Source organism: Colius striatus, chromosome 7 (genome assembly GCF_028858725.1).
Source record: "Colius striatus isolate bColStr4 chromosome 7, bColStr4.1.hap1, whole genome shotgun sequence".
In the NCBI taxonomy this organism is placed as follows: Eukaryota; Metazoa; Chordata; class Aves; order Coliiformes; family Coliidae; genus Colius; species Colius striatus.
Window position 1 is genome coordinate 823,928 of NC_084765.1, and position 27,182 is coordinate 851,109.

The window sequence follows — 27,182 nt, forward strand, 5'->3', positions numbered from 1 at the left end:
CTCATTGCCCCAGAGACCCCTCATTGCCCCACACAGACCCCTCATTGCCCTATAGAGATCGCCCCTGCCCCACAGAGTCCCCCATTGCCCTACAGCACCGTGCTCCTGCTGTGGCCTAGAGTCCCCTCTTGCCCTACAGAGCCCCCCTCACCCCTACAGAACCATCCCTGCTCTAGAGTGCTGCTGCTGGAGGCTACAGCTCCCGGCTGCTCTACACAGCACAGGGGTGCAGCCCTTGGAGCTCACAGCCTCATCTCACCCTACGGTGCATTGCAGAGAGTGCTGCTGTCTGCCCTCAGCCTCCTCTTCTCCAGCCTCAACACCCCCATTCCCTCAGCCCCTCCCCAGCACCCTTGTGCTCCAGCCCCTCCGTGTCCCTGTGGCAGTGAGTGAGGGGCCCAGCACTGAGCACAGCCCTGGAGCTGCAGCCTCCCCAGGGCCCAGCACAGGGGACAATCCCTGTAACTCGCCCTCCAGCTCCATCCTACCCCATAGCATGACACTGCCCTTCAGAGATGCAGCCTGATGCAGCCCGATCCTGCTGCTTTTAGGGGTAGAGGCCTTGCCCCTGACACACACCTGTAATAACACTTTGATTTTATTAAAGTTGATCCAGAAAAACCACAACAATAAATAAAAGAAACGCCCCAAGGTGCTGGGGATGGGACAAAAGGGGAGGGGGGAGGATAACCCCAGCTGCTCATCCCCTGTGGGGACAGGGCGGTGACACGCACGGGGCTCTGCCCCGACCCAAACCACACAAAGCACGAGTGGCAGAGGCAGCAGGATGGTGTGAGGGGCGGCACCTGGAGCTGGCACTGGCAGCAGGATGGTGTGAGGGATGGCACGTGGAGCTGGCACAGCCCTGGAGGCAGGGGGCTGGGAGCTAGCTGCGGCGGTACAGGCGGTCCCTCGTGGCCACACTGACCTTCTGGTGGTAGTCCTGCATCTTGTCATGCAGCTTCTGGTAGAGCTGGGGGAGAGGCAGAGCAGGAGTCAGAGGTGAGGGCAGCAAAGGGATCCCCATCCCATCCCATCGTTGTACTGCGGGGAGGGGGCTCAGGGGCCGCTGGGGTGCTCCCTCAGCCCTGGGGGGTGGGTGTGAGTACATACCAGGCTGTTGTGCTGGCTGGCAGTGCTCTCCTGCAGCGCCTGCAGCAGCTGGTCGATGGCAGTGTAGGGCAGCCACACCATGGGGGCTGTGGCTGACAGCGGGAACTGCAGGGGAGAGGAACCTTTGTGCGGTGCCAACACCCTCCTCCCCCTCCACCACATCCCCCAAAGCCTCCTCCTGCTCCAACAGCAGGGCCCTGGGGCTGGAGGGAGGAGGGTCACCCACTCCAGTGGGATGTGCCCTGCCCCAGCCCAGCCTCACCTCGATGCCGAAGTAGCGGTGCCCTTTGCCCAGCACAGCGTCCACGTACTCCAGGACCAGATCCACGGCCTCCTCCAGCAGGTCGTAGTTCAGATAGAGCCGCAGCAGCTGGGCAGCATCCACCTTCTGTGAGCACAGAGGGAAATAGCACCCAGGGAACTCACAGCAAGCCATGGCCCTGAGCCTCTGACACAGCCCCACAGCAGTCAGAAGCAGTTGCTGGGGGTGGGAAGGGAGCCTGGGAGCAGGAGCTGCCTGGGAGCAGGAGCTGCCTGGGAGCAGGAGCTGCCTGGGAGCAGGAGCTGCCTGGGAGCAGGAGCTGCCTGGGAGCAGGAGCTGCAGCAGCTCCTGGACTGCTGGGGCTTTCGGACCAAGTGAGTGGTGAGTCTGTGCCTGTTGTCACCTTGTAGCTGTTAATGAGCCAGTTGGGCAGAGGGATGCCGTGTGCCAGGAGCTTGTTGATGACGCAGCGGTGGTACAGGCTGTTCTGGGACGGGTGCTGCTCCAGGTAGGACGACAGCAGCCTCCAGGCCTCATCCGTGGCACTGCCAGGAGACATCTCCCTTCAGAACCTGTGCCAGGCCCCAGGGAGCGTGGGCACAGCGTGGAGGCACAGCTCTCACCCTCCCTGAGTGACCCAGTGTGAGCTGTAACCCTCTGCACTCCCACAAGGCATTTGCCTCCAGGTACAATCTCCTCTTGGGATGAGGAGGCTCTGCTCCTCTCCCCTCCACGGGCAGGGACCTACCTGGACTCCTTGGTGGTGACCAGGGCAGAGAGCTGGTTTGCTGCCAGCCAGTCCCAAGCCTCTGCTTGTGCTGCCTCCTCTCCCAGCTGCAGCTTGATGCACCTGCAAGAGGGGGCATGCAAAGCCCTGAGCCCTGCTGCAGCACAGCTACCCATGCAGCACCTACAAAGTCTGTCTCAGCAGGAGAAAGCAGCTCCTGGGGATATTTCTGAGCTGCTCCTAGTACCAGAGAGGAATTAATAACGACTCTGATGTTATTAATCAGAGCCTGAGACCAGGAGAGAGCCCCCCTCTCTGCACTGGAGAGAGTCACAGCAGAACCCCTCAACAACTCGGTGGGCACAAGGGACCTTCCAGGAGCACGCAGGGAGACCCTGGGGCTGGGGGACGAGGTGTGAGAGAGAAAGGCTAGCACAGAGATCAGATGGGAGAGGAAATGCTCTGCCAAACCCCCTTGAGAGCTGCTCAGCAGCTTAAGCAAATCTCTGGTAAAGCAGCTCGTGGGTCATCCATGGGAGCCCAGTGCTGTGAGGCAGAGAGGGCTGTGCCTGGGCCAGGATCACCTGCAACTGCCAGACAGCAGCTTCCTCCCCTGAGACCAAGGAGAAACCTCTCCCCCATCCCTACCTGCTCAGCAAGACTCCTTTCTTTTTCCCTTTTGGGCATGAAGAACAAGTTCCAGCCCAAACCTGCTGAGGCAGCAGGTGCTGAGGCTGCACACAGCGTTAAGTGGATGGGTCAGGACAGGGCTGGCTCTGAGCCTGGGGAGCTGCAAGCTGCACCCTGCCAAGGAGGGCAGGACACACTCATCACCTACTTGAAAGTGAGTCCCTCAAAGATGGGTGTCAGAGGCAGCTTGAAGGTCTGGCACAGAGTGATGGCAGTGTCGAAGAGGCCGGCCCGGACTAGGAGACCAACGGTTTCCTCAGGTGTGGAGTTGCCTGCAGGGCAGGAGGAACAGCTAAAGCACCTTCCCCACTCACACCCCAGTGCTTACTGGGGCCCAACCCCACAAAATCAACGCAAAACACCCTACAGCAGCGATTCCCATCCCAGGGCTGGAGGATTTGTGGCCTGAGGCGCATCTCACAAGCCCAGGAGCCATCCCTGGAGGATCTGCCCAAAGCAGCAGGGACCCACAGAGCTGCAGCTGCATCAGCAGAAGGACACAGGCAACAGCCCTCAGTGTGGGCAAACACTGCAGCTATTTGGGTGAGCTGGGAAGGGACAGCAGCAAAGCATCAGCTGAAAAAGTGCTATTTCTAGAGCTCTCTCATTCTGCTTCATCTGGGAGCAATTTCCAGTGAGACAAAGAGATGCCTTTCAGTCCCAGCTCACGAGCTCAGCCCCGTGCTGCAGAGCACTGCTACAGCATGGCAAAGCCAAAAGGAGGCTGGAAAGCTTCAAACTGCTCCTTCTGATCTGCCTCTCCAAAGCTGCTGAACTTGGCAGCGAGATTTCACGACAGAGTCGTGACCTCAAAGGTCCCTGCAAACTCCAGGCTTTGTCTCTGGGTCAGAACAACATTGCTGCTTCCTCACCTACAACTGGGAAGCACCACAGTCAGGGGAAATCATTGGGGAAGCAAGAGGGGGCTGCACCACGTCCCTCTTACCTGCCACAGCTGCAGTGGACAGGTCGTGCTGCACCAGGGTCAGGCGGATCTGGGCCAGCACACACTCCCTCTCCAGATCCTCCAGCTCCAGGATCTCGATCTGGCGACTCGCTGTAACAGAGGGACACAAAGAGCATTTGAAAAGGGGCTCCTGGGGCACGGTGGGAAGTGGCCACACCCCGAAAGAGGAGCCACACCCCAGGAAGCACCACGGGAGGGGTCAGGGTTTGCTGCCCCTTCCTTGCGACCCCGAGCTGTGCCCCTCTCCTCAACAACAAACATCCAGTTCAAGTCTTTGTCTCATGCTGGGTAAGAGCTGCAACTCTCACCCCCAGGCAATTGCTACAAAAGCTCCTTCAGAAACCAGCACTTTAAATATCTCAGAATCCCCCAATGGTGGGGCTGGAAGGGCCCTGCAGAGCTGCCCCAGCCCCTGCTCCAGCAGCTTCCCCTGGCTCAGGGGGCACAGGAACGTGTCCAGGTGGGGTTGGAAACCTCCTGAGGAGCCTCCACACCCTCCCTGGGCAGCCTGGCACAGGGCTCCCTCCCCTCAGCACCAAAGGGCTTTCTCCTCCTGGGCCAGGGGAGCTGATTGTGTCCCAGCCTGTGCCCGTTGCCCCTTGTCCTGGCACTGGCCACCACACACCAAACACCACCAGCACAATCACTGCCTCAGCAGGGCTTCCACAAGCACAGATAACCAAAGTCTCCCACATCTAGAGACTGCCTTCACAAAGCCTTTGGGGTTTTTTTGCACTAAAATTACAGGTAATTTCCACTGAGAGGTCAGACAAGACACCGAGCTGCAGGGGAGCAGGCACAGAAGCTCTGTGGGGAACAGCTGGTATGTGCCAGCACACTGCAACCAGGAGAGTTAACTCAGCTTCCCCTCCCCCTAAGTGCTGATGGGAGAGAGGCAAGAGCTTGCCTGAGGGAGGGCCCAGGGAGATGCAGAGCTCAGGGGCCCAGGGAGAGGCTGTGCTCTGGTAAAAGCCAGAGGAAGCAGCAGGACTTACTGGGAACAGCTGTGCACTCCCCATCGTGGCTTCTCTTGGGGGATGCTCCAGGGCGTTCGTACTGGCAGGGAAAAGGAGCAGAAAGAAGGTTTCTACTCACCTGGTTTGCAAAGGACAAGCTGATAAACACAGCTCCCCAAGGCCAGCTCCCCTGGCTTCTCTCTCAAGGTTTCAAGCCTTGGTGTGAATCAGAAAAGCCACAGCAGCCCTCGGCAGTTCAGGTTGCACTTATCTCTGGCCATCAGAAAGGTGACACAGCGCGAGCTGGGCAGGTCACCACCTTGCAGGCAGCTCTGGAACACGACCCACCGCCAGCAGATCCCTCTGTAGCTGCTGTTCTGGCACTTCACGCTCCCCAAGCCAGCTGTGTCTGCAACTTACGCTGCTGTATCCCCATGTACATGCACCAGCCCCCTCCCCAAAGCTGTCCCGCTTCCACCCTGCTGCAGAGAGAGGCAACTGCACGAGGATGAGCCTGGTGTTCTCCGCTGAGCAGGGCAAGGCGAGGCGAGAGAAGCAGACGAGGAAGCCAACGGGCACTCGTCACACTGCAGAGGATTTGGGAAGCTCCTCCCCAAAACACACATCTCCAGGCGTCCCCCCAGACAAAACAGCTTTGTTTTTTGTGGTGAGAGCCCAGCCACGCTTCCTACCACGGCTCCAGACGCCGGCTGCACTATCCAGGCGTACTCGGGGCGGATGAGCCGGAGGCAGTTGACAGCAGCCAGGAAACAGTTGCCCTGCTTCTGGAGGCCGCGCAGCGTGCGCACCTCCCTGCCCAGGCGCGCGCCGTACTCAAACATCACCGTGCCGGCTGAGGGGAGCAGGGGGAGCAGCGTCAGCCCAGGCCCAGGCCGGCCAGCCCCGGGGCGGGGGAAGCAGCCCCGGCCTTACCCTTGCGGTAGTTGTGGCGGTAGATGTGGAAGGCGTACAGCAGCTCGTAGTAGTTGTGGGTCATCAGGTCCACGGCTCGGGCGTGGGATTCGATGATCCCCACCACCTGCAGCACAGAGAGGCTCAGATGGGTTGAGAGTCCCTTTAAACAGAGGGGTTATGCTCCCCCCCACCCCCACCCCAGTTCTGTCAGGGCATTTTGAATCTATCCCTTCCCTTTTAATCTGTCCCCTAGGCCAGACTGCATCTGGAATAGTGTGTCCAGTTCTGGGCCCCTCAGTTGCAGAAGGACAGGGAGCTGCTGGAGAGAGGTCAGGGCAGGGCCACAGAGATGCTGGAGTGGAGCATCTGCCTTGTGATGAAAGGCTGAGGGAGCTGGGGCTCTGCAGCTTGGAGAAGAGACTGAGGGGTGAGCTCGTTGTTTACAAATGCATAAAGAGTGGGTGTGAGGAGGCTGGAGCCAGGCTGTGCTCAGGGATGGCCAATGACAGGACAAGGGGCAACGGGCACAAGCTGTAACAGGAGAGGCTCCAAACAAACACAAGGAACAATTTCTTCCCTGTTGAGGTGAGGGAGCCCTGGCAGGGGCTGCCCAGATGGGCTGTGGAGGCTCCTTCTCTGGAGACATCCAAACCTGGACGAGTTCCTGTGTGCCCTGCTCTAGGTGGTGCTGCTCTGGCAGCGGGGTTTGCACTGGATGAGCTTTCCAGGTCCCTCCCAGCCCTTAAGATTCTGTGACCGTGTGATGCTCAAATCCACTGCAGCAGCCCTTCTGCCACGTTTGTGCTTCTGCACAGTGCAGTGGGCTGAATTGTGCTCAGGTGAATAAACTGAGAGAATCCAACAGGTTGGGGTTTTCCCAGCCTTTCAGATAGGTCCATAGGGTGGTGGTCTCCTCCTATGGCTCAGTGCACACAGGTTTTAAATCACTGTATTCAGCTTCAGACTATCTGACCTGGCTTTTGGAGTCCTTGAGACTGAAGGGATACAGTATTTCACAGGGCATTCTGCAACCATAGGCAAAACCCCTTCCAGTGTGAGATGAGTGGTTGGACTTGACCTTAGAGGTCTTTTCCAACCAAATGATTCTCTGCTCAGCACAAGCCAATTGCCTCGCTGCAGGGGCTCACAATCCTCTGGCTGTGGAGGTTCCCTGATCCCTTCACCACAGGGCAGAGGCTTCACCATCCCCTCCTTAAGCAGGCACAGAGGTCCCTTGTTATGGAAGCACACCAGTACCTCGTTATGGAGGTTGACGTAGGGGAACTCCACCAGGTCCTGGAGCTGCGAGCGCTCGCACAGAACCACCACCAGCTGCCGCAAACAGTCCAGTTGCCTGCAGAGAGAGGAGCCACCATGGTCCTGGGCAAGCTCCAGGCTTTGAGCCACCAACACCCCACCCTGTGACCAGCTCCCCAGGCTCTGGGGTTTCTTTTTCTTACTGGCTTAGAACCAACAAGTCCCTTCAGACCTCTCCTGGGTTGGAGACACGGATCCTGGGCAGCAGAGATCCTCTGCAAAGGTCTCTCAGGGCAGCCTCCCACCCTCCCCTCTACTGGGTAAGGTTTTACTCAGCCTCAGTTAAAATGCATTCCTACCAATCTGAATGTCTATTCTAGCCAGCCCTGCTCATCAGGAGAGGTTCAGATTGAAGCTGAGGACTTGCTTTTTCCCCTGAGAGGGGTGTCAGCCCCTGTGCCGGGCTGCCCATGGAGCTGGGGGAGTGCCCAGCCCTGGAGGGATCCCAAAGCTGTGGAGCTGAGGGCTGTGGGTTAGTGGTGGGCTGGGCATAAACTCCAGTGGCATAAAGGGCTTCTCCAACCCAAACCATTCTGTGATTCTATGATCACATCCTCCTCTACCCAGCTCACTTCCCAGAGGTACTCAAGCTGCAAATTCAACTCCAAAGCTCTTCTTTACTAAACCAAGTTGATTAGAATCCTAAAGCTTTCCAACGTGCAACTAAACATCCTTTAGCCACTCTTTTGGCTCTTCCCTGAAGCAGCTTTTTTCCCCCATCTTCCCAGTTTCCTCCTTTGAGGCTGCACTGACCCCAGCTGCTGTTACAAAATGAAGCATGACTTTTTAAACAGGTTTTTACCTTGGCTAAACCAGAGCAGCCACATCCTATCCTAAAGTGTCACCTGCCTTTCAGTTTGATGGAAATGCTGGCATACAGGTCTACAAGACGAGTGAGCAGGAAGGTACAAAACTGCCACCTACCTGCTTGGATCTGGGTTTTGTGTTAAGGCTACATATGCTTCATTGTTGTGTCCTAAATCTAAGTGATGTTTGAAGATGCAAGTCCTCAAAGTAGCCTGAAAACACCAGAGAGCACAGATCAGCATGTTTTGAGTTACACCATTGAAAAGGAAAGACACTGAGGGGCTGGAGTGTGGCCAGAGCTGGGGAAGGGGCTGGAGCACAAGTGCTGTGAGGGGCTGAGGGAATGGGGTATTCAGCCTGAAGAAGAGGAGGCTGAGGGGAGACAGCAGCACTCTCTGCAACTCCCTGACAGGAGGCTGCAGGGAGCTGAGGGTTGGTCTCGTCTCCCAGGTAACAAGACAAGAGGCAACAGGCTCCAGTTGCCCCAGGGCAGGTTGAGGTTGAAGCTGAGGCAGAACCTTTTCCCTGAGAGGGGTGTCAGCCCCTGTGCCAGGCTGCCCAGGGAGCTGGGGGAGTGCCCAGCCCTGGAGCTGAGGTGCTGAGGGCCGTGGGTTAGTGTTGGGCTCGGCAGTGCCTGGGGAAGGGTTGGACTCGATGAGCTTAAAAGGCCTTTTCCAACCTCAATGACTCTGTGGGCTTTTTTCTATCATAAATTCCCACTTGAGCTTCCCTGAGGAAAGGTTCTTCTTGCAGAAGAGTGACCTGTACCTGGCTCCTGCAGTCATCTGCTGACTCCACAATGGCCAGGGTGGCCAGCTGGATGACCAGCTCTGGCAGCCCCACCATGTCCAGCAGCCGCAGCACCTGGGGAAGAGCACACAGCACTGGCTGCAGCAGCGGCTTGGGTAGCTGGGGGCTTCTCTTTTTTAAGAGCTGCTCCTGCCCCTGCCGACCAGTCAAAAGGTTTTGCCAATTTTAATAAGCAGTTAGTCTGAAAAGGGAAAGGTTTCTAAGCTGCAGAGGTCTGGATCAAACCCCAGCACCATGGGCCCAGGCCCTGGCTTCTCCAGAGGACTCACCTGAGCTTCCTGAAAGGGTTTAGCATGGATGGGTACAGGTAAAGGACTCTGGCCCCAAGCATGCACCACAGAGGAATGTTTTCTCTCCAGAGGCAGCTCATAATCCTTGTGTTTTCAGGATTTTAACATCAGGAGATGCCTTCCCCACGAGCCCAGCTGAGCCATGCAAGCAGAAAGATCCTATCTCCATTTAGAGACATTCCTTTTAATTTGCCTCAAAGCTTAAGAATCTTCCCCTTAAGCAGCATCTTATATCTAGCCTGGACATGTCTGGCTTCTGCCTGCACAGCTGGAGCTCACCCTGGATAACAAAGGCCTCTGCTATTAGGGAACTAAGAGGTGGAAAGTACCGAGCTTTCACACTCTAGTCACCTCATCCTTACCCCCGCCCCCAGAGGAAGCAAACACACCACACTGAGGTTTCACCTCCCAAAAGAGGTTTTCTGAGGCTCAAGTCACCTCCCTGGCTGCTGGGAACCTCACAGGAGTTGTTTCTCCAAGCAGTGTCTGTGTGGAAGGACTCTGTGCCCGCTGCTCGGGGCTGGCTCAGCCCTACCTTGTTGTAGTACTGCAGGCGTGGGGTGGACAGCACCTCCCCCTCCTCGGGCTGGATCAGCCTGTCCAAGAACTCTTCCCTTCCCACCTCTGAGGCAGCTTGGCAGAAGCAGTCCAAAGCCTAGAAGCAGAGCAGGAAGCATCTTTTGTGTGTCCCTCAGGGGACTGACCCAGCCTGAGAGCTGGGAGAGCACAGCACTGCCCCTGCCAGCTCCCATGTCTGAGCCCTGCTGGCCCCAAGCTCAGCACAACCTCCCCAAGAGCAGATCCCGCCCCAGTCCCAACCCTGTTCTTTGCCCAGAGGTGGCAGAGCTCGAGGGGGATGTTTCCTGACTTGCCCAGCAGAAAGAAGGTTGGCCCTACCTGTGCACCTCCTCCCTCCCCAGGGAAACAGGCCCAGGCCCCAGAGGGAAGCAGCAGCTGAAGGGGAGGGGGTCTTACCTTGTGTCCCTCACCCATGACGAGGTAGCACCGGCCCATCATGAAGGAGCAGGAGCCCATGTTCACGTGGCACCACGGCTGCAGCAGGCGAATGTATTCCTACAGGAGCAGAGGAACAGGAACTTCTGTTCAGGTCAGTGTTCCCTCCTGGCCTGGCAGCCAGTGCCAGAGGAAGGGTTCCCTCTCTGACCCCACCAGCACTATTTTGGAGGCCCCTTCAGCTGCTGTGCTCATACAGACCCCGCTCTTCCAGCTCTTCCCCAGCCCCAAAGGCCCTTTGGTGCACCACTGATGGGGAGACACCCCCTACACACTCCCAGGAAGCAACCTGCTCTGAAAAGCTGCAGTGTCTGTACAGAGCACCTCAGAACAGCTCCCAACATCCCCCCTAAATGAATCTGCGATCCCAAGGAGGCTGCGTGCAGAGCTCAGGCTGCATCACCCCTCTGCATCAGCCAGAGCTCACGTGTGGAGAGAGACTTGTGGCCCTCACTCCTGCTCTTCCCTACTCCAGCTCCTGCAGAGCACTCACCTGTAGCTGGGTGTACTGGCAGCTCCCCATCAGGCACTCTGGGAAGAGGAAGCCGGGGTTGCTGGGCCATCTGAGCACAGGTTAAGGAACAGTCCGGAGAGCTCAGCAACACTTCTCACCCTCGGTTTGTGGGGGGAAAAGGAGAGGAGATTAAGCTGCTCTTTATACAAGTCATTATTCTGTAATAAGATTGATCCATATTAGAACAAAACCATTAGTACATCTAATCCACAACTGCCCAAATCTCGTTACCCTCCCAAATCTCCCAGCGCTGCGCCTCGCCAAGTCGTGTTGCTACAGCTCAGGGGCTTAAGAGTCACAAACCCAAATCCTTCCCTGTGCACCTCAATGGGATGGATTCTGTGGACTCCTGAAATACCCTCAAATCCCATCGACACAACAGTCACTTGGCTCAGGAGACTTTGCCTTCGAAGTCTGGGTGTGGAGCTGCACGAGGCTCACTGGCAGAGACAAGTGACAGCCCCCTCACCCTCCTCCCACACACCTCCCACCCCTGCTCCCAAGCCTCCAGCTTGGAACCACACACACAGCCACAGGGAAAATCCACCCCCTGGTTCCAGGGGCTCGTGAGGGGCTCCCAGCCAAGGATACAGCAGAGGCAGGAAGTCGGTCACGATGGCGGTGATGAGATGGGGCCAGTTCAAGCTTGTTTCAGCCAAAGAGGTGTTTGGTTGCAAGAAGAGCCGAGAGATGATGTGCTTTCTGGCCACTTCCTGAAAGAACAGCTCCACGATTGTTTGAGGGCCAGATACTAAAAATACAGATGAAAGAGATGCTGAGAGGAGGGCCTGCAGCAGCAGCTGTGCCTGGGCTTTCCACACCCCCCCCCGCCCTCATCAGCACAACCAGCACAGGTCAAATCAGAGCAAAACAACCAGCTCACGGCTCTGACTCCTTGGGTTTGGAGTTCTCTCCCTGTCTGGTTAAGTCAGAGGCAGCAGCAGGAGATCAAAGAGCCACATCCTGCAGTGTTTATTAACCACAGCTCAATTATAATGAGAGAAACGAGGGCTGTGCTCTCTCTCCAGCTGTGTTTTTAACAAGCCACCTGCGGTGTTTCACAGCTCTGGCTCCGTGCAAATGCCTCCCTCCTCATTCCAGCACCCCCAGCAGCCCGGTCCCCCATCAGCTCCCAACACCTCCCCCGAAGCTGCCACCTCCTTTCTCTCTTCCCCACGGCTCACATACTTCCCCAAACAGGCCTTTCCTCATGAGCAGGCCAAGGAACGGCCCACGGCACTGGCATGGCACAAAGGATGTTTTCAATTTGGCTTTCAGGCTCTGACATTTACTTTGAGGCAACTGCCTCCTGAACTGAAGCTCTCATTCAAGGGGGAGTTTGGCCTCTGAAGATGGCAGCCTGCTTGAAGAGAGCACAGATGTCCCAGGCTGTCAATGAGCAGATGAAACTCTCACGCTGCTGCTGCCTCTGTGTCGTGGATTTCCTCAGCTCCCTCTGATGTGTCTCAGCCTCAAAGTGTCGATGGCTTATAGCAGGCTCTTACCTGTGCAGCTTCTCCCCTACCCTGCTCACCACCTCCCTCTGTAACCACTTTAAGGTACACATCCTCCTAATCCAGTTCCCTTATACTCTGTCCTCCAAGACAGTAACCCAGAGAGTACGTCTCTGCAGCAAGGATTAGAACCTGAACAAATGATGAGCTGCTGCTTCCCCCTCCGAGCAACACTCACCTGAACTGCAAAATGTCAGAGGCACAGGAGTGTTTGGGGGAAGTATTTCTACGTTCTCTTGCTTCCCTGAGCTGCTGGTGCTGCTAGTGAGCAGGACAGGGCTGGCCAGACCCACTACAGCCACTGGAACAGTCAGCAGTGAGAGCAGAGTGTGCCTGATGCTGCTGGGGCCAGAATTACTAATGTGTGGCTGAGCACAGCCTCCCCATCCTCCTCAGGCTGAGGATATGACCCACATCTCTGGCCTGAGCCCAGCACTACAAGATATTTTGCTGGTGCTGCTGTTTTTTGGTCACAACCATTTCCACATACACTGGAGGTCATTCCACAGAGCATTCCCCTAGGGTGGCAGGGACTCGGAGTGCAGGAGGTATAAATAACAGCAGCAGAGAGCTGAAGGGCTCAGGCACCTTACCTAGTCTGTGAGGTGTTAGAGCAGTGGTGTCTGCTAACTCCAGCACAGATAGATGCTGCAGATTGGATTCCCTAGAGAAGAAAAAGCCATCAGTGAAGAGACAACAAAACACCTCCTGCTTTAATTGTGCTCATTGTTCAGCTCCCACCGCCGAAGCCCACGGTGCAGAGAGAGCTCACAGGGCAGGATTAGCACAAGGCAAAGAGTCAGCTCAAAACGTGGAAGGGAAAAAGGAAAACCCCACCCAACCACCCTCCTGGAGCAATACTCCCACAGCAACCACCAGCTTTTCATAGCAGGAAGGGCATTTCAGGTGGATGGAGCAGGAATGCAGACTCACAGGCAGGATGGGTACGGTTGGAGACTTACAGCGTGTCGATGGGGACGTCGGATGCCAGGCACTGGCTCGCCCACCTGATCAGGTAGTAGGAGAGCAGCAGGGGAGAGGTGCGGTGCAGCAGGTCCTGCTGGGACTGGAACAGCTGTCCCCCTCCCAGAACCATCTGCAAGCAAACCACGGAGGTTGGCATGCCCAGAGGCCAGGACCAGGGCGAGCAGTGAGCTTTGTATGGAGCCCAGCTCGTCCCTCCTGCCAAAACCAAGGCAGGTCAGTAGCCTGGCAGGTGACTCAGGCTGCCCAGGGGACCAGCAGGACTCCTGCATGCAGCAGAATAACCCAGTCACAAGTTAGAGTCACCTCAGGACAAAGGGGTGAGTTAATTAGCCTGGCAGTCCAGACTCTGTGGGGAAAGTTTAACAAAGCAAAGCCATGTGCCACAAGAAGCAGTAGAGGGGCAGCTGAACCTCCCTCCACCCGCTGCCCACACTCTCTGGATGCCCCCCAGGCTGCCATTGGCTCCTTGCCCACGAGCCCACGTTGCTGCTCATGGCTCTTTGCCGTCCACCAGCACTGCCAGGTCCCTCTCCTGGAGCTCCTCCCCAGCAGGTCACCCCCAGCCTGTGCTGGGTCTGTTGCTCCCCAGCTGCAGGACTCTGCCCTTGCCCTTAGTGCCCTCATATCACCAGGAGTGAAATCCTGGCTTTGCTGCAGATAACGTATCTCAGGGCACATTCCACTGGCCAGGCCTTGCTTCCCCACACGCTCCCACTCCTCCCAGCGTGGCTGGGTGACACAGAGGACAAGCAAGTCACACTTGTGAAGGACACAGGCGTGTCAAGGTGGCAAAGCAGCAGCTCCTCATCAAACAAGCAGCAGGCCACATGCCTCAGGAGAGCCTGGCTCTGAGAGGGCACCTTGCAACGTGCTTTAAGAGTGACCTTATCCAGGAAGAGCATGATTTTTCAACCAAGAAACAACAGCAGTAACGTTTCCAAGTAAATAAATATTGGTTTGGACAACACTCTCCTTGCCTGGGCACTTGTTCCACACCCAAACCATCAGCACCCATCCATGCCAACACGCCAACAGGAGGGACCCTGTTGGGCCCAGCCCAGGACCACAAACACAGCTGCCATCACGGCAGAGGCCGTTTGCACTGGCTGGAGCAGCCTCCCAGAGGCTGAAACCGCAGCTGCCGTGACACAAGGGTGCTGAAGGGCACGACCACGCAGGCGCCGGGCGGAGCAGCGGCACGGGGTGAGGGGGGACAGGAAGGGAGGATGGTACGTGCCCTGGCAGAGGGGGCTTGGCTGCCCTCCTCACACACAGGCACACACACACACACAGAGAGGTTTGCTTCCTGGCAGCTCAGCATGGAAGGAGGGAGCGTGGGTGTGAGCGTGGCACACCGCTGCTTTGCTTGGGATAACAAGAGCAGCTGCAGGAGAGGTTTGCCCGGCCCTGGGGGCGGTTCAAACGGCCTCTGGGTGTTTTGTGGGTAGAGACACGGAGTCTGGCCCCAGCAGAAGGCCAGGAGAGCTGTGGCTGTACTCACAGGATCTCCGAGGCGCAGCAGGAGCTGCTGGAGGATGAGCAGGTCCCGGCACATGAGGAGGCGGATGGTGGCGATCCTGCCCACGGCGCAGCACACCACGCCGGCGGCCGTGCCGCTGCCGTACAGCTGCGGCAGGTTCATGCGCGGCGGCAGGTGATGAGCTGGAAGGCAAAAGCCGTCCGGCTGAGTTCCTCCGACTGGGCAGGTCGGAAACAGCGCGGGCAGCCCGAGCTGCAGAGCTCTCTCACCTCTTTCCACGTCGGAGTCCGTCTCGTAGTCCATCTCTCGGACCAGCAGGCCGATGGCGTGGACGGGGTTCCTGATCTCCTGCAGTTTGCTGTGGATCTCCTCCATCACGTTTTCCCTGACAAAGTGAAAAAGGCCACGCTCAGCAAACGTGGGATTTAAACTCAAGAGGGCTCCCTTTCCTCCTCTCCTAATCCTCCCTGGGAGGGAGAGGTATCCACTGGGCCTGGGCATTCCTGATGGGAATCCTCTCCTGCCTTGGCATTTTACGACTGCAGGGACCAGTCTATTTATTCCAGTCCCCCAGGCTACCAGGAAATGACAGTCAGATAGCTGGCATTCCACAGGGGAATGATTTCAGGAGGCTAGCACTGCAACCACACAGCCTCACCAAACCTCTGAGCTCTACCTAATATCTGCAGGCACTTGCTTACCACGCTGCAATGATCACCCAGCAGGAACTTGCTCCACGTCTGCTCCCTATCTCACCTGGGAATCTCCAACATGACTTTACTGGAGGGCCCCAGGCAACAGCAAAGAGACTTCTAATGTCACCAATCCTCACCCTCCCCCACCTCTGAAGGGACCTGGAACAGCCTCCTGCAGCACAGGGAGAGCCCCTCACATCCCAGCTGTGCTCTGATGCCAATCGAGGACGGCTCCAGGCAATCCCTGCTCAGCCATCCCTGCAGGGCAGCTCCTTGCAGAACACCCCCTGGTCTCCTTACGTGTCATTAGCTATCAACTCCTCCAGGATCTGCTCTGCAGCCTTTTCTGGAGGCTGGAGGCGGGAGCAAGCCATTTCCATGAGGAATGCCATTTCCATGGAGATTGACTCTCCGATCAGGCGAAGGCACTGGACAAGACAGACAACATCACGAGACATCTCCAAATCTGCAATGAAAGAACCTAACTGTATATTCACAAGAGATTTCAAAGCAAAGGTGGGAGGACCATTCAAAAAACCAGTTAGTTCAGCTCCTGTCAGCCAACTGCTCAGTCCCAACGTGTCAAACCGACCCCTTCCCGGCCAAATTCAAACTCAGGGAGAAGGTTTGGGCTTTGCTATGTGGAAAGTGAAACGTAATGAGGCAACAGGAAAACAATGACATTCCCTCTGAGGGATTTTGTCCAGCCACAGGCTGAAAGGCACTAATTAGTGCTGCATAAGAGCAAGAAAAAAAGAGCCCAGGGCAAAAGGCTGGGCCAGCTCAGCTCTGCTAAGCAAACACACACTCCTTCATGGATTCATTTGCAGCACCAGCTCTCAGAGCTGAGAGGGGATTTTCCCATTCTTAGAAGGGATCTGAGAATTCAGTGCTGAGGGTTTAAATCCTGGCTTTGCAACACAGCCCCTCACGCCTGTGCTTGTAAAGTCAAGTCACTTTTTTTTTCTGGAGAGGTTTGAAACAGACAGGGCAGGAACTGCCAGCCTCCCCAGCCCAGCCCAGGCCTCCAGCTTTCCTTCGCTCAGAGCCAGAAATAGCTCCACCAATGGATGACCACCCTCCTTTACAAACACATAAAAGCCACTCGAGCATGAAAGTGGAGCTTAGGTAACATTTTCCGTTGCCTTTCCCTTGTGAAACGCCATTCCACGGGCAGCAAAGCATAGAGGGCACTGTGGTGACAACATTAAGGACAGTTTGTGCACACACTGGCATTCACCTCCTGAAGACAAGGAAACAGCCCAGTCCCTCTCCACAGCTTCCACAAAGATTGACACAAAACCCATTGCACTCCAAACAAAGTGTGCAGAACTGGGCAGCTGAGCCCAGAGTGCTCCACGGGTCACAAGTGTCCTTCCAGGATGGAATCTCTGACAGGAGTTTACTCCATCAGAAAGACACAGAGATTAGGGGAGTTTAGGGAGGACAAGTGCTCTCTCAGGGTCTCGTGGCTGTCAGTGGGAGGGATGGCACCCAGCTGAGATACCAAGAAGCAGGGTTCAAAGATGAGAAACACAAGTGGCTGCACCCTGCTCTCCCCAACAACACGCCACAGAGCTCCAGCCTGGCAGACCAGAGCAGGCACAAAGAGGGCAGCAGGTTAGCTGCAGCCTTCATGGGTAGTTCACAAAGCTACAAGGGCAAAGGACCCACCAATGCATGTCCTTGTCACTGGGCAACATGCAGCCCGAAACCCAAGATTCCTCCTTTTTAAGTGACCTGAAACAGGCCAGGGCACATCTGCAGCCTTGATGCCACTTTGCAGTTCCTGAGGTGAGCACAATGGGAGGTTTCCCCAAATAAAACTCCCTACAAAGGCCCAAATAAGAAGTCTAGATAATTAGGGAATCAGGAGCACTTCACTCTGTGGAAACTCCTGCACCCTTCTGCCCAGGGCTTCCCTGACATGGAGTGTTTTGGCCTCCAATAAGGAAAGAGCTCCACGTCTCCCCACTCACCATCAAAGATGGCAGTGTCATCCTCAGTCAGCAGGTGCTCGTTAGAGAGCAGATAGAGATGGTCCACCAAGGAGCAGGGCACGAGGAACGACAAGGAGCCCTAGAAAGGGGAGGAGAAAGTCCTTTGAGCTCCCCAAACCCACCCCTCAGTCAGGAATCCTCCCTGAGGGCCACCCATCGCTCAGCCTCACCTTCTTCAGCAGGCACACCATGCTGGTGTAGGGGTTCAAGTGCAGGGCCAGCGGGCGGGAGAGTGCTTCTTGGTACTGGAGGCAGCAGGCATAGAACTTGGACCAAACCTCCACCTGCAGCTGCCAAAACTCCTCCAGCGAGCACTCGTATTCTGTCACACTGCCCTGGAACTAAGTGGGACCAAAACAGGCCTTCAGATGGATACAGGCAGCGAAGCAGAGAAGCTGCAGTGCTCAGGCTGCTGGCTCGTCTCTCAGGACAAGCATCACACCTTGACGTGGCTGAGGTTTATAAACACCACTTATGGTTCCCTTTCCCAGCATCTCACTGACACAATGGAACTGTTTTCCTGCTAGTGGTGGGGGAAACTAAGCTCAGGGGAACCACTTCTGTGCAATCTCTGACCAAGAAGCACCAACGGTGGCAGGAGAAAAGGCAGGGCTGCACATCTCTCTGAACACATCGCACGTCAAGAGTGCTCTAAGGCAGACAAAACCATCTGCTTTCTGTCAAGGATGAGCTGTGGGTGGAAGAAGTGCTGGCTTAGAGCCTCAGGCATATCAAACTCTAGAGAAACAAGGTGATCTTTCAGATAAGGGACCTAAGAAGATCAACTTCTGGTGTCCACAATGACAAACACCAGCTCTGCACGGTGGGGGCCAGCACCCACGTGCAGGGGGCTGAGAAAAGCACTCCCCCTGCAAAGTGCACCCAAGAAGTAGAGGCAGCACAACACCAAGGAAGAAGAGAGGCCTCAAAAAATTGAAGAGGAAAAGGAGAAGGTGTGTACTTTCTTTCTAAACAAGCCACACAACTCCTCTGAAGAGACAAAGGAGAAAACAAGGCCTGGGGTCACCCTGTATCTCGCTTTGCTGAGCCATCGCAATCAACCTGAGAACACGGGTAGGAGAAACAACCTCACCTCACTTTCCACAGCTAAGGTAACCTCTTTTTTCAACTCATCCCACGTCAGATCCATGTGTCTCTCAGATCCTTGAGAAAAGATCTGCAAAGCAGCAAAGCAAACTTTTACTTCCTAAGCCAGAGCTGTGTCTCACTTCAATGGAGGCAGCGCCGGGTGACGTAAAGAAAGCACAACAGCACTTTGCAGGACAGAGGTATCAAAGCACAGTTAGTTGCTAACATGTGGGGCATGTGGATGTAACAACCAGTGTCCCTCTTCCTGTGGATGCAAAGGAAGCCTCCTGGAAGGCATTGCACTGGCATGTAAGGAAAGGTGTGCTGCCTGCACCACAGACCTCTCTCGTACCTCTGTAAGGTCGCAAGAACGAATCACGGAATCATTTTGTTTGCAAAAGGTTTTTAAGCTCCTGGAGTCCAACCCCTCCCATCACACTGTCACGTCCCTCAGCACCTCAGCACCATGGCTCTGCAACAGCTCCAGGGCTGGGGACCAAAAACCTTCAGAGTAGTGGCAGCTTGGCTTTGCCGTTTTCCCTGCAAAGGCACAGAGCATCGCCTTGCTCTGCCCTCAACAGCTCCAGAGGAGCCAGAGCGGAGGGGACACGGGCTGAGAGGCTTCACTCTCTCAGCCAAGGCAGCAGGCAATGAGAAGCAAGCTCAGCAGCCTGCTGTCCTAAGGGAAAACATCTCCTGGAAACCAGGTTCTGCCTCCCACCGTCGGCACGCACCGGCTGAAGCGCGGCTCAGCGGCCGCTGACTCGCTCCAGCGATTACTGACGGCTCTAGCAATGAGCAAACACAAGGCAATGCCCTTCAAGGGCTCCAGTGTTGCCTCACTTCTAAACAGCCAGAAAGGGGAAGCTGAGCAGGGAGCACAACACACACCCTCTCACTGACCTGCAAAGCCTTCTGGATAGCGGCGTTTGTGAAGCGGCCCGGTGTGAAGAGATACTCCAGGTAGGTCTCCTGCAGAGAGGAAAAGGGCACAATTTAAGGAAAGCCACGTGCCAGGAAGAGAGCATTTGAGACACTGCTCCTGGTCTTTTCCTTCCATTCTCAAATTCAGCCCCTAGACCTCTGTTTCTCTCACACCCCGACCCAGCCTCTCCCGTTCCAAGCCCTTGCGCTGCCTCCCGCACAGCCCAGGCCTCTTTCTTTCACAGCTCCTGCCTCGAGGCTCTCTTGAAACTCTCCTCATCCCTCAGCTTCTGCTTTCATAACCATGCTTAGTGCCTTAATGCTGAGGCAATAGCTTTAATCTGGAGTAATTTAAAGGCTGTACCAACGTAATTTGTACACTTGTCTTCAAATGCCCCCCTGGAGAGGGGAGTTTCGTTATTGCTGTTGCCGTTTCAGAGTCAGCTCACCCTGGGGTCCTGGTCGTGTCGAACTGTCACCTCCTCCTCTGGCAGTGGCTGCACAAAGACCTGGTTCCACTGCCCTGCCATGTTCCTGGCAGGAAAACAAACCCAGAGTCAGCTTTGCCTTGCAAGTGCTCCAACACAAGGGAGCGGCCACCTGAACCAAACCTGTCCCTTCCAGCAGCACTCACCAACCTGACAGTAACCACAGCCCTTTGGGTCTGGTAACAGGAGCTTTGACTGGTGACAAGTGACAGTCCTAAACTAGCAGAACAGGCTGGATTCCTTCCTTATGATCAGCCTTCCCCCTCATCACACACGCTCACCAAGAGACTCTCAGACTGGCCAGTAGATTCTTCTGCCTGAACTGGCATACTCCCGGCATTGTCACCCACTGTGTAGCTCCCTGGGCTGCCCACACACACCAATCCTGCCCTCTCAGCTTTCTGAAGACAGGGATGACCCCTTCACATCACTGGTCTCCTCAAAACATGCCCTTCCTTGGAAGGGACCAGCTGGTCGTGTTTTGAAGGACAGCCCTCCCTCTGACACGCTCGCAGCAGACTCCACTTCCAGCCAGCCTGCCACGCAGCTTTGTACATTTTTCACATTCCTGCAGCTGAGTTGGAGCTTTGTTACAAAGCAGAACCAAAAAAAGAGAAATGCAACCCCGTGTCCCATGCACTGCAGGCAGACACAGCCATGCAGGTGACACAAACACCACCCCAGCAACCAGGTCCTGCTGCATCTCCACACGCTCCAGCCAGCAAAGCGGGACAGGAGGAGAGTTGAGGAGCTCAACCAGGGCACGTGGAGCTGCTCCTGAGGTTCCCCCTGTGAGAGATCAACACTAGAGACTCAGCACAGAAACTCACTGCTCGAAGTTGATGTATTTCACAACAGTTTGGTTCTCCTCGTTGTGCCACAGCGCCCAGATCTCAGACGAGGTCAAGGCAAAGTCGACCAGAGTCTCCTAAAAGTCAGCACAGATTTACTCAGTTATCTCAAAGCCCAGCAGAGACACATGTGTACTTCAACACTCCCCTCCTAGCATTTACCCAGGCTTGGGGAAGAGTTCTTTACCCACACTTAAATCCCCAAGCAACCACCCTCCCCTCACCCCTGTCCCGGCGCTCACCTGCGAGGAGAAGAGGGAGGAGATGTGGTCGAGGCTGTAGCGGTTACTCTCGGTGCTCACCAGCTGGAAGACACAGAACTACAAACACACCTCGTCAGGCATTTGCTCAGGGACAGCTAAGCCAACAACCAGCACAACAACCAGCTCATCTCTCCTTGCCTACAGTCACTGAAGCCCCCAAGGGCGGGAGGGCTGAGCTGTGCCCATCACGCTGGCTTCAGCCTTCCCAGCAAGGACACCCATCTCTGCCTGGCCCTGAAGGATTTCTAGCTGCCTCCTGAAAAGGCTAAGCCAGAAAAAAAAATGCTAAAATCAACACTGCTGGTGCCAAGAAGACATGGGCAAATAGGGAGAGCAAGGTGGGAAAGCCCTGCATGCTCAGGCCACTCGTCACAACGCCCTGCATGTTCTCAGCAGAGCACGGGTGGGAGGGCACAAGTCCCTGGAGGTGGGGAAGGGTAAGCTGTCCAGCAGATGAGACCTTTGTGTGCTGTCAGCCCTGGCCTGCTAAATTTGTTCTTCACTGCAAGAAGCACAAGTTCCACAGAAGCTAATGTTTGGCAACGCAGAGTGATGCATCTGCAGGCTCCCAGGGGACCCACGTAAACACACCACCAGTGTTTCCGTGCTTGGAGCTCCTCTTGGGCCTTTCCCACGGCACACAAGTTCTTTCAGGACCCCATCAGAACAGGAGGTGAACAAGTGAACTAGCAACCATAGATCAGCACAGTCACAAAGGGAATTCTACTCCCAGGGCAAGAGCACGTGTATCTTGCAGCGTTCTGAGAGGAGAAACACGGAAAGAACTGCTCTCTCCAGAGGTCAGATGCGATCTCTTTCCCTATTTCTTGCCTCTCAGACCCAAATCCAACGACATCTGTTCTGTGCAGCCTGAGGAAGGTGCCTTCAGAGAGAGAGGAAGCCCAGTGGCTGCATACCTGGCCTCTCTTGGGAGCGTGCATGTAGACACCGAGGTAAAGGCCCAGAGCCTGGGAGAAGGCCAAGCGCAGGCGGTGCCCGGTGCCGGCTGCCAGCCTCAGGTCCCTGCTCACTGGCATGAACTCCAGCAGGTCTGCAACCATCAGGCACATCTGATCCTACACAAAAGGCATCAGGAAAAGCGTTAGGAACTGAGAAACTGCTCTTCTCTCTGTCACCCTTCCCCACTTGGCCAAAGTCTGTGCCCAGATATCCCCCAGAAGGACGCGAATGAAACACCCTCAGAAACAGCCCCAAACCACTGCTCGGCTCACCTGTGTCCTCCCACAGGGAGCTCTTGGGCTTTGGGAGCCCAGGCACGCACAAGAACACCTTCCCCTCCCTCCAACAGCATGCATTCCAGCACAGATGAGCCGTGAAAGCAGCTGTGCTGGTCGATTAGCTCTGGTGCTGGGGAGGGGGCTGGAGCGCGAGGGTGCTGGGGAGGGGCTGAGGAGAGACTTGAAGCAGGTGGCAGGTAGGGAGCAGAGGCTTTGATTAACTTCTTGTTGACAATGGGCAATGTTGATGCCTCTCTCATTACCACTAAAGCAGCAGAAGATCCATTTGGTGTGCCTCTTGGGCCAGTGAAGTGTTCCTGCCTTCCCTCCAGCACCTTTGCAAACAACCTGACTGCTGCCTCTCACCCCCCAGGCACAGGCTGAGCCACACAGCGCACACACACAGCTCCCACCACTTCCCAAACACACACACACAGGCCACAACAACCTTCAGGGACAACTTCAGGACAGATCAAACCCGTGCCAAGCTCACAGCCTTAATTCTTTAAGGCTCAGAACACAGCTGCTGCTCACCTTGTAGGACCACATCCGGAGCTTATGGTCCTGGCAGAGGGCAAAGAGAAAGGCATCGTGATCCAGGCAGTGAACAGAGAGGCTGACAGGCAGGTCTGATGGGCCACAGTCACCCCTGGAAACACAGAGTTTGAACAGCTTAAAGGAAAACTGAGGCTAGTGCACAGATGCAAGGCACAGGGTTTCTATCAGTCTGGGTGGAAAAACAACTCAATCAGTGGTGGGAGAGCAGGAGGAGAGCGCAGGGCTGTGCAGGGCACAGAGGAGCCCACCACACCAGTGAAGGCCTCAGCCTTGTGCTTGCACAACACAGGCAAAGGATCCAGAGGGCAGCAAGGATCCAGCCAGCCCCAGGCAACACAGCACTGACGGTCCAGGGGGGCAGGAGACTCATTCTGCTTCCCAAGTAACGTGGCTGCGTGCTCTGAGGTACAGCAACGGCCACATGCAGCCTCTGCCACGCTGAAACGAGCCTGACATTGCAGAGGAAGGGCAAGAACACACAAGTGTTGTAATCCTTAATCTGTGCTGGCTGTGAGCCATATCCTGGGCAAATCCTCAGAGGCCAATTACCAGCTGTAACACACTGAGTAGACACAGGGAATCAGCAGGACCTCGTTAAGATGAACTAATCCAGCGTTGAGGCCTCAGCTTCCGTGTGCTGTGACGAGCCCTGTGACCCACTTCACTTTTTTTGGCAGGGTATTTATAGATGCTGACTTGCCTGCCTTTGACTTCAGCTACAAACCCAAGGTGAGGGAAAGGACACACAATCAACTCCCACTCGTTCATCAGCAGCCACTAACCTGATGGCAGTCGGCATCCAGCCGGTCAGGAAGCGCTGCACCACCGAGCTCTGCTTCAGTTCCACCACTGAAACTGTTCCTGCCAGAAGAAAAAGGAGACGGAGTCTACTGAGTGACAGTTAACCAAAACAGCCACTGCTAACAGTGAGGGGCTTCGTGGGCATGGTGTGAAAGAGCTTTTGTATGACAGGCTGAAAAGTGAACTTGAGTGAAGGTAGGAGAGGGATGTCACAGGGAGGGGTGTTATGTGAAGAGGTAGGTGTGAGGAGGCAGAATCACACAGAATCCCCCAGTGGTGGGGGCTGGAATCATAGAATCTGAGTCATTATACTTGGGAAAGCCCTTTGAGCTGCTGGAGCCCATCCCCTGCCCATGGCCCTCAGCACCTCAGCTCCATGGCTTTGAGTTCCCTCCAGGGCTGGGCACTCCCCCAGCTCCCTGGGCAGCCTGGCACAGAGGCTGACACCCCTCTCAGGGAAACAGTTCTGCCTCAGCTCCAACTTCAACCTGCCCTGTGGCAACTTGAGCCTGTTTCCCCTTGTCCTGTCACCTGGGAGCAGAGCCTGACCCAAATCTCCCTGCAGCCTCCTGTCAGGGAGTGTCAGAGAGTGCTGCTGGCTCCCCTCAGCCTCCTCTTCTCCAGGCCCCATTCCCTCAGCCCCTTCCCCAGCTCTGGATACGCTCCAGCACCTCCATATCCCTGGAGTGAGGGGCCCAGGACGACCATGTAGAGCTCCCCCAGCCCAAGCAGGCTCCCCTCGCTCAGGGGGCACAGGAATGTGTCCAGGCAGGTTTGGGAACCTCCCAAGCAGGAGCCTCCACAGCCTGTCCCTGTTCCTTACCTGGCACATCGTGAGGAGGCAGCTTGAGGACGAAGATGCCTCCTGCAGCTGAGGGCAGAGCAAAGAGAGCCTCCCCCTCACAGCTGAGCCACGCTGCCGAGGCCACGGAGCCGGGCGCCAGCCCCGGCACGCTGGGAATCACCGAGTAGTTGGCAGGGTCACTGAAGTTGATTTTGCCGATGTCTGTAAACACTGACTGCATCTGGCTCTCTGTTATCAGCTCCTGGAGGAAGGAAAGGGCAGAGAGGAAAAAAAATCCTTGAGCACACAGATAATGAGGCAACAGAAAACGGGGCCAGACACCAGTGGAACGGCAACGGCGACGCTGCATCAGAAGGAGTCTCATGGTAGGAATTCTCACCCCTACCACCACTGTCTGCTCTCCTGTTAAACCATGAGCTCTCCTCTTTATGAGCAGCCAAGAAAGGGATTGCAAGTCCCACAGTTTTCATTGAGTCACAGAATGGTTTGGGTCAGGAGAGACCTTAAAGATCATCCAGTCCAAGCCAGGGACACCTTCCACAGGCCCAGGTTGCTCCCAGCCCCATCCAACCCGCCCTTGGGCGCTGCCAGGGATGGGGCAGCCACAGCCTCTCTGGGCAACCTGTGCCAGGGCCTCAGCACTCTCCCAGGGAAGAGCACCTTCCTCAGATCTCGCCTAAATCTCTCCTCTTTCAATCACCCCTTGTCCTGTCACTCCATGCTTGTGTCAAAAGTCCCTCTCCTGCCTCCACAGCCGAGGGGCTCCAGCCCTCAGATCACCTTTGTGCCTTAGCACAACACTTCCTCTCTTCCCACCTCACGGACTGTCAGAGCCCCAAAGGAGCCCTGTGGCCCATCAGCTGCTTTGAGTTAGCTCACAGCAAACTGCTGGTAACGAGTTCCACGTGCACCAGCACAGTGTCAGCCCTTGGCAAAGCTGGCTGAGGGGCTAAAAGCAGCAGATGAGCTCTGCAAGAGGGGAAAGGGGCCTGAAAAGGCATGCCAGAAGCAGACATGAGAGGGAGAAAGTCACAGCAAATGGCTAAAGTTGTTGTGAATTCTGCATGAGGGCCATCTTCCACAGCTTCTGTGCCTTGATGTGTCCAGGGGGCAAGTCAAAGACACAGCCGAGCCTCCCTCTGATCCCTGCTTTGTCTGGCCAGGAATCAGAGGCCTTGGAGCTTGGCAGTTCCTAACATCAGTGGAGAAATTTAACCAGAGGAGTCTGGAGAGTGACAAACTAGAGGGCAAAGTCTCCCCCAAAACAGGACAAGGAGGATAAGAGAGAAGAAAACAAAGCAATGGACACAAAGGCTGGAGAGACTGACACCAGCCAGTTCCCAAGTGAAAGATGGCTGAATCACCCCCCTCTCCCAAATCCCCTTCCCTCTGGCTGCCAAGCACAACATCACACAGCAAGCTCCATCCCTTTGGGTAGCTGGGGTCACTCTGGGAGGCGTAGCTGCCCCCCTCCCAAAAACCACTGCACACCCCCAGTTCCACCCCCATAGCAGGGCTGAGTGAGAAACAGCGGCAGCCTTGAGGCTGCACGAGCACCACTCAGCCACAGCTCAATTATCAGCTGATTACCAGCACTGTTTGGGTCACAAATCCCCAACACAGCCGCACCACACAAACTTCACTCCGTCCTGGCCAAAACTCACGACGCCTGGGCCAAAACCAGCTCTGCCCACACCAAAGGCAGCGCCGCTGGCCGTCGGTTGCCTTTGCTGAGCGGCACACCGAAGCCTTCGCTGCCTCGCAAGGCCCTCCCCAGCTGGGCAGCGGGCTGCCGAGGGCCAGGGGCGCGGCGCGGGGCGCGCACGGCCGCGGGGCCGCTACTCACGCTGCGGTACATGCGCGCGGGGTGCGGCAGGAGCAGGCGATGCACCGTCTGCGCGGTGACCAGCAGGATGACCAAGTGGCTCTGAACCTCGCAGACGTGCACGCCGCCCGGCAGGAACGGGCAGCCCTGGATGCGGAGCCGCGCGGCGTTGTTCAGCAGGCTGACATCCAGAGACTCCTCCACCAGCTCCACCGCGTCTCCCGACGTTGTCCTGAGGGGAAGGCACCGGCGGAGGCGTGAGGGGAAGCCGGGGAAGGCACAAGCGGGCCCGTGTCCTGCCCCGCGGCCCGGCCCGCGGCCCGCACTCACCACCTCACGAAGCGGTTCCTGGTCACGGCCGCAAGCTGCGCGCTCTCCTGGTAACAGAACCCCCCCGCGCTATCCCCGTAACGGCCGGCGGGGAGCGGGGAGGTCGCGGGTGGGTTAAAAACCACGTCCTGGAGGCGTCGCGGCGGGGCCCGGGCGGCCGCGCTCAGCTCCAGGCAGCTCCGCTCCGACAGCGCCGCCGCCATCTTGGCCGCCCGCCTTCCCGCCCTCGGCCCGCGCGGGGCGTCACGGGAAAGGGGGCGGGGGCCCGGGAGGGGGCGGGGCTTGAACTGAGGGGGCGGGGCTTGGGCCGAGGGGGCGGGGCCCGGGGTGCGGCGGCGCCCCCTGGTGGGCAGGCGGGAGGAGCGTAAGGCTAAGGGCGGAGAGGGTCGTGGGGGGGGGAGGGGATTTGGGGAGGGGTTACGGGGAGAGGGGGTCTAGGGAGGGGATATAGAGAGAGGGGATGTAGGGGGAAGGGGAGGGGCTGTGGGAGAGGGGGGGCTAGGAAGAGGGTCCTGGGAGAGGGGCTTGGGGAGGGGGGTTTGGGGGTGGATATAGGGAGAGGGGATGTAGGGAGAAGGGGAGGGGCTGTGGGAGATGGGGGCTAGGAAGAGGGTCCTGGGAGAGGGGCTTGGGGAGGGGGGTTTGGGGGTGGATGTAGGGAGAGGGGATGGGGAGGGGTTGTAGGGAGAGGGAAGTGTGGGGAGAGGGGCTTGGGGAGGGGGCTTTGGGAAGGGTGTGGGGAGAGAGGGAGTGGGAAGACTGCAAAGAGCAGTCAGAAGGGGGCCAAGGGCCAGGGGGTCTGGGGAGAGGGTCTTGGGCAAGGGTTATGGGAAGGGAGTCTGGGTTCAGGAAGAGAAGAGAGGAAGGGAAGGGGTGATGTGGGGTGGTGGGGTTGGGGATGGAGTCGTGGGATGCAGGACAGCGTAAGAGCAGCCCCCAGCACCACCTCTGC

At 56.7% G+C, this 27,182-nt stretch overlaps 1 protein-coding gene across 1 annotated transcript; it reads right to left on the reverse strand.

Moving 5' to 3' along the window:
* Nucleotides 1-582: 582 nt before the first annotated feature.
* NUP160 (nucleoporin 160) lies at nucleotides 583-26,448 on the reverse strand. The gene is made up of 35 exons (XM_062000570.1): nucleotides 26,231-26,448; nucleotides 25,922-26,132; nucleotides 24,094-24,316; nucleotides 23,252-23,330; nucleotides 22,446-22,560; nucleotides 21,591-21,749; nucleotides 20,653-20,730; nucleotides 20,390-20,487; nucleotides 19,521-19,605; nucleotides 19,051-19,119; nucleotides 18,152-18,235; nucleotides 17,229-17,399; nucleotides 17,038-17,137; nucleotides 15,359-15,524; nucleotides 14,633-14,748; nucleotides 14,385-14,545; nucleotides 12,859-12,992; nucleotides 12,490-12,560; nucleotides 10,974-11,133; nucleotides 10,362-10,431; nucleotides 9,830-9,928; nucleotides 9,390-9,509; nucleotides 8,523-8,618; nucleotides 7,872-7,966; nucleotides 6,888-6,984; nucleotides 5,649-5,754; nucleotides 5,408-5,568; nucleotides 4,755-4,815; nucleotides 3,739-3,849; nucleotides 2,941-3,064; nucleotides 2,124-2,225; nucleotides 1,779-1,920; nucleotides 1,376-1,501; nucleotides 1,114-1,218; nucleotides 583-973 (listed from the first exon to the last, which is right to left on the reverse strand). The coding sequence occupies exons 1-35, from the start codon at nucleotides 26,431-26,433 to the stop codon at nucleotides 887-889; spliced, it is 4,185 nt and encodes a 1,394-aa protein (XP_061856554.1). The 5' UTR covers nucleotides 26,434-26,448; the 3' UTR covers nucleotides 583-886.
* Between the last annotated feature and the right edge of the window lie 734 nt (nucleotides 26,449-27,182).

Coding starts and splice junctions, on each gene's coding strand:
- NUP160 (XM_062000570.1), bottom strand. CDS start 26,433: ATGGCGGCGGCGCTGTCGGAGCGGAGCTGCCTGGAGCTGAGCGCGGCC. Junction 14,546..14,632: donor GGACTCCGACGTGGAAAGAG/GTGAGAGAGCTC, acceptor TTTGCCTTCCAG/CTCATCACCTGCCGCCGCGC. Junction 3,065..3,738: donor GTCCACTGCAGCTGTGGCAG/GTAAGAGGGACG, acceptor CCTGCCCTGCAG/GCAACTCCACACCTGAGGAA.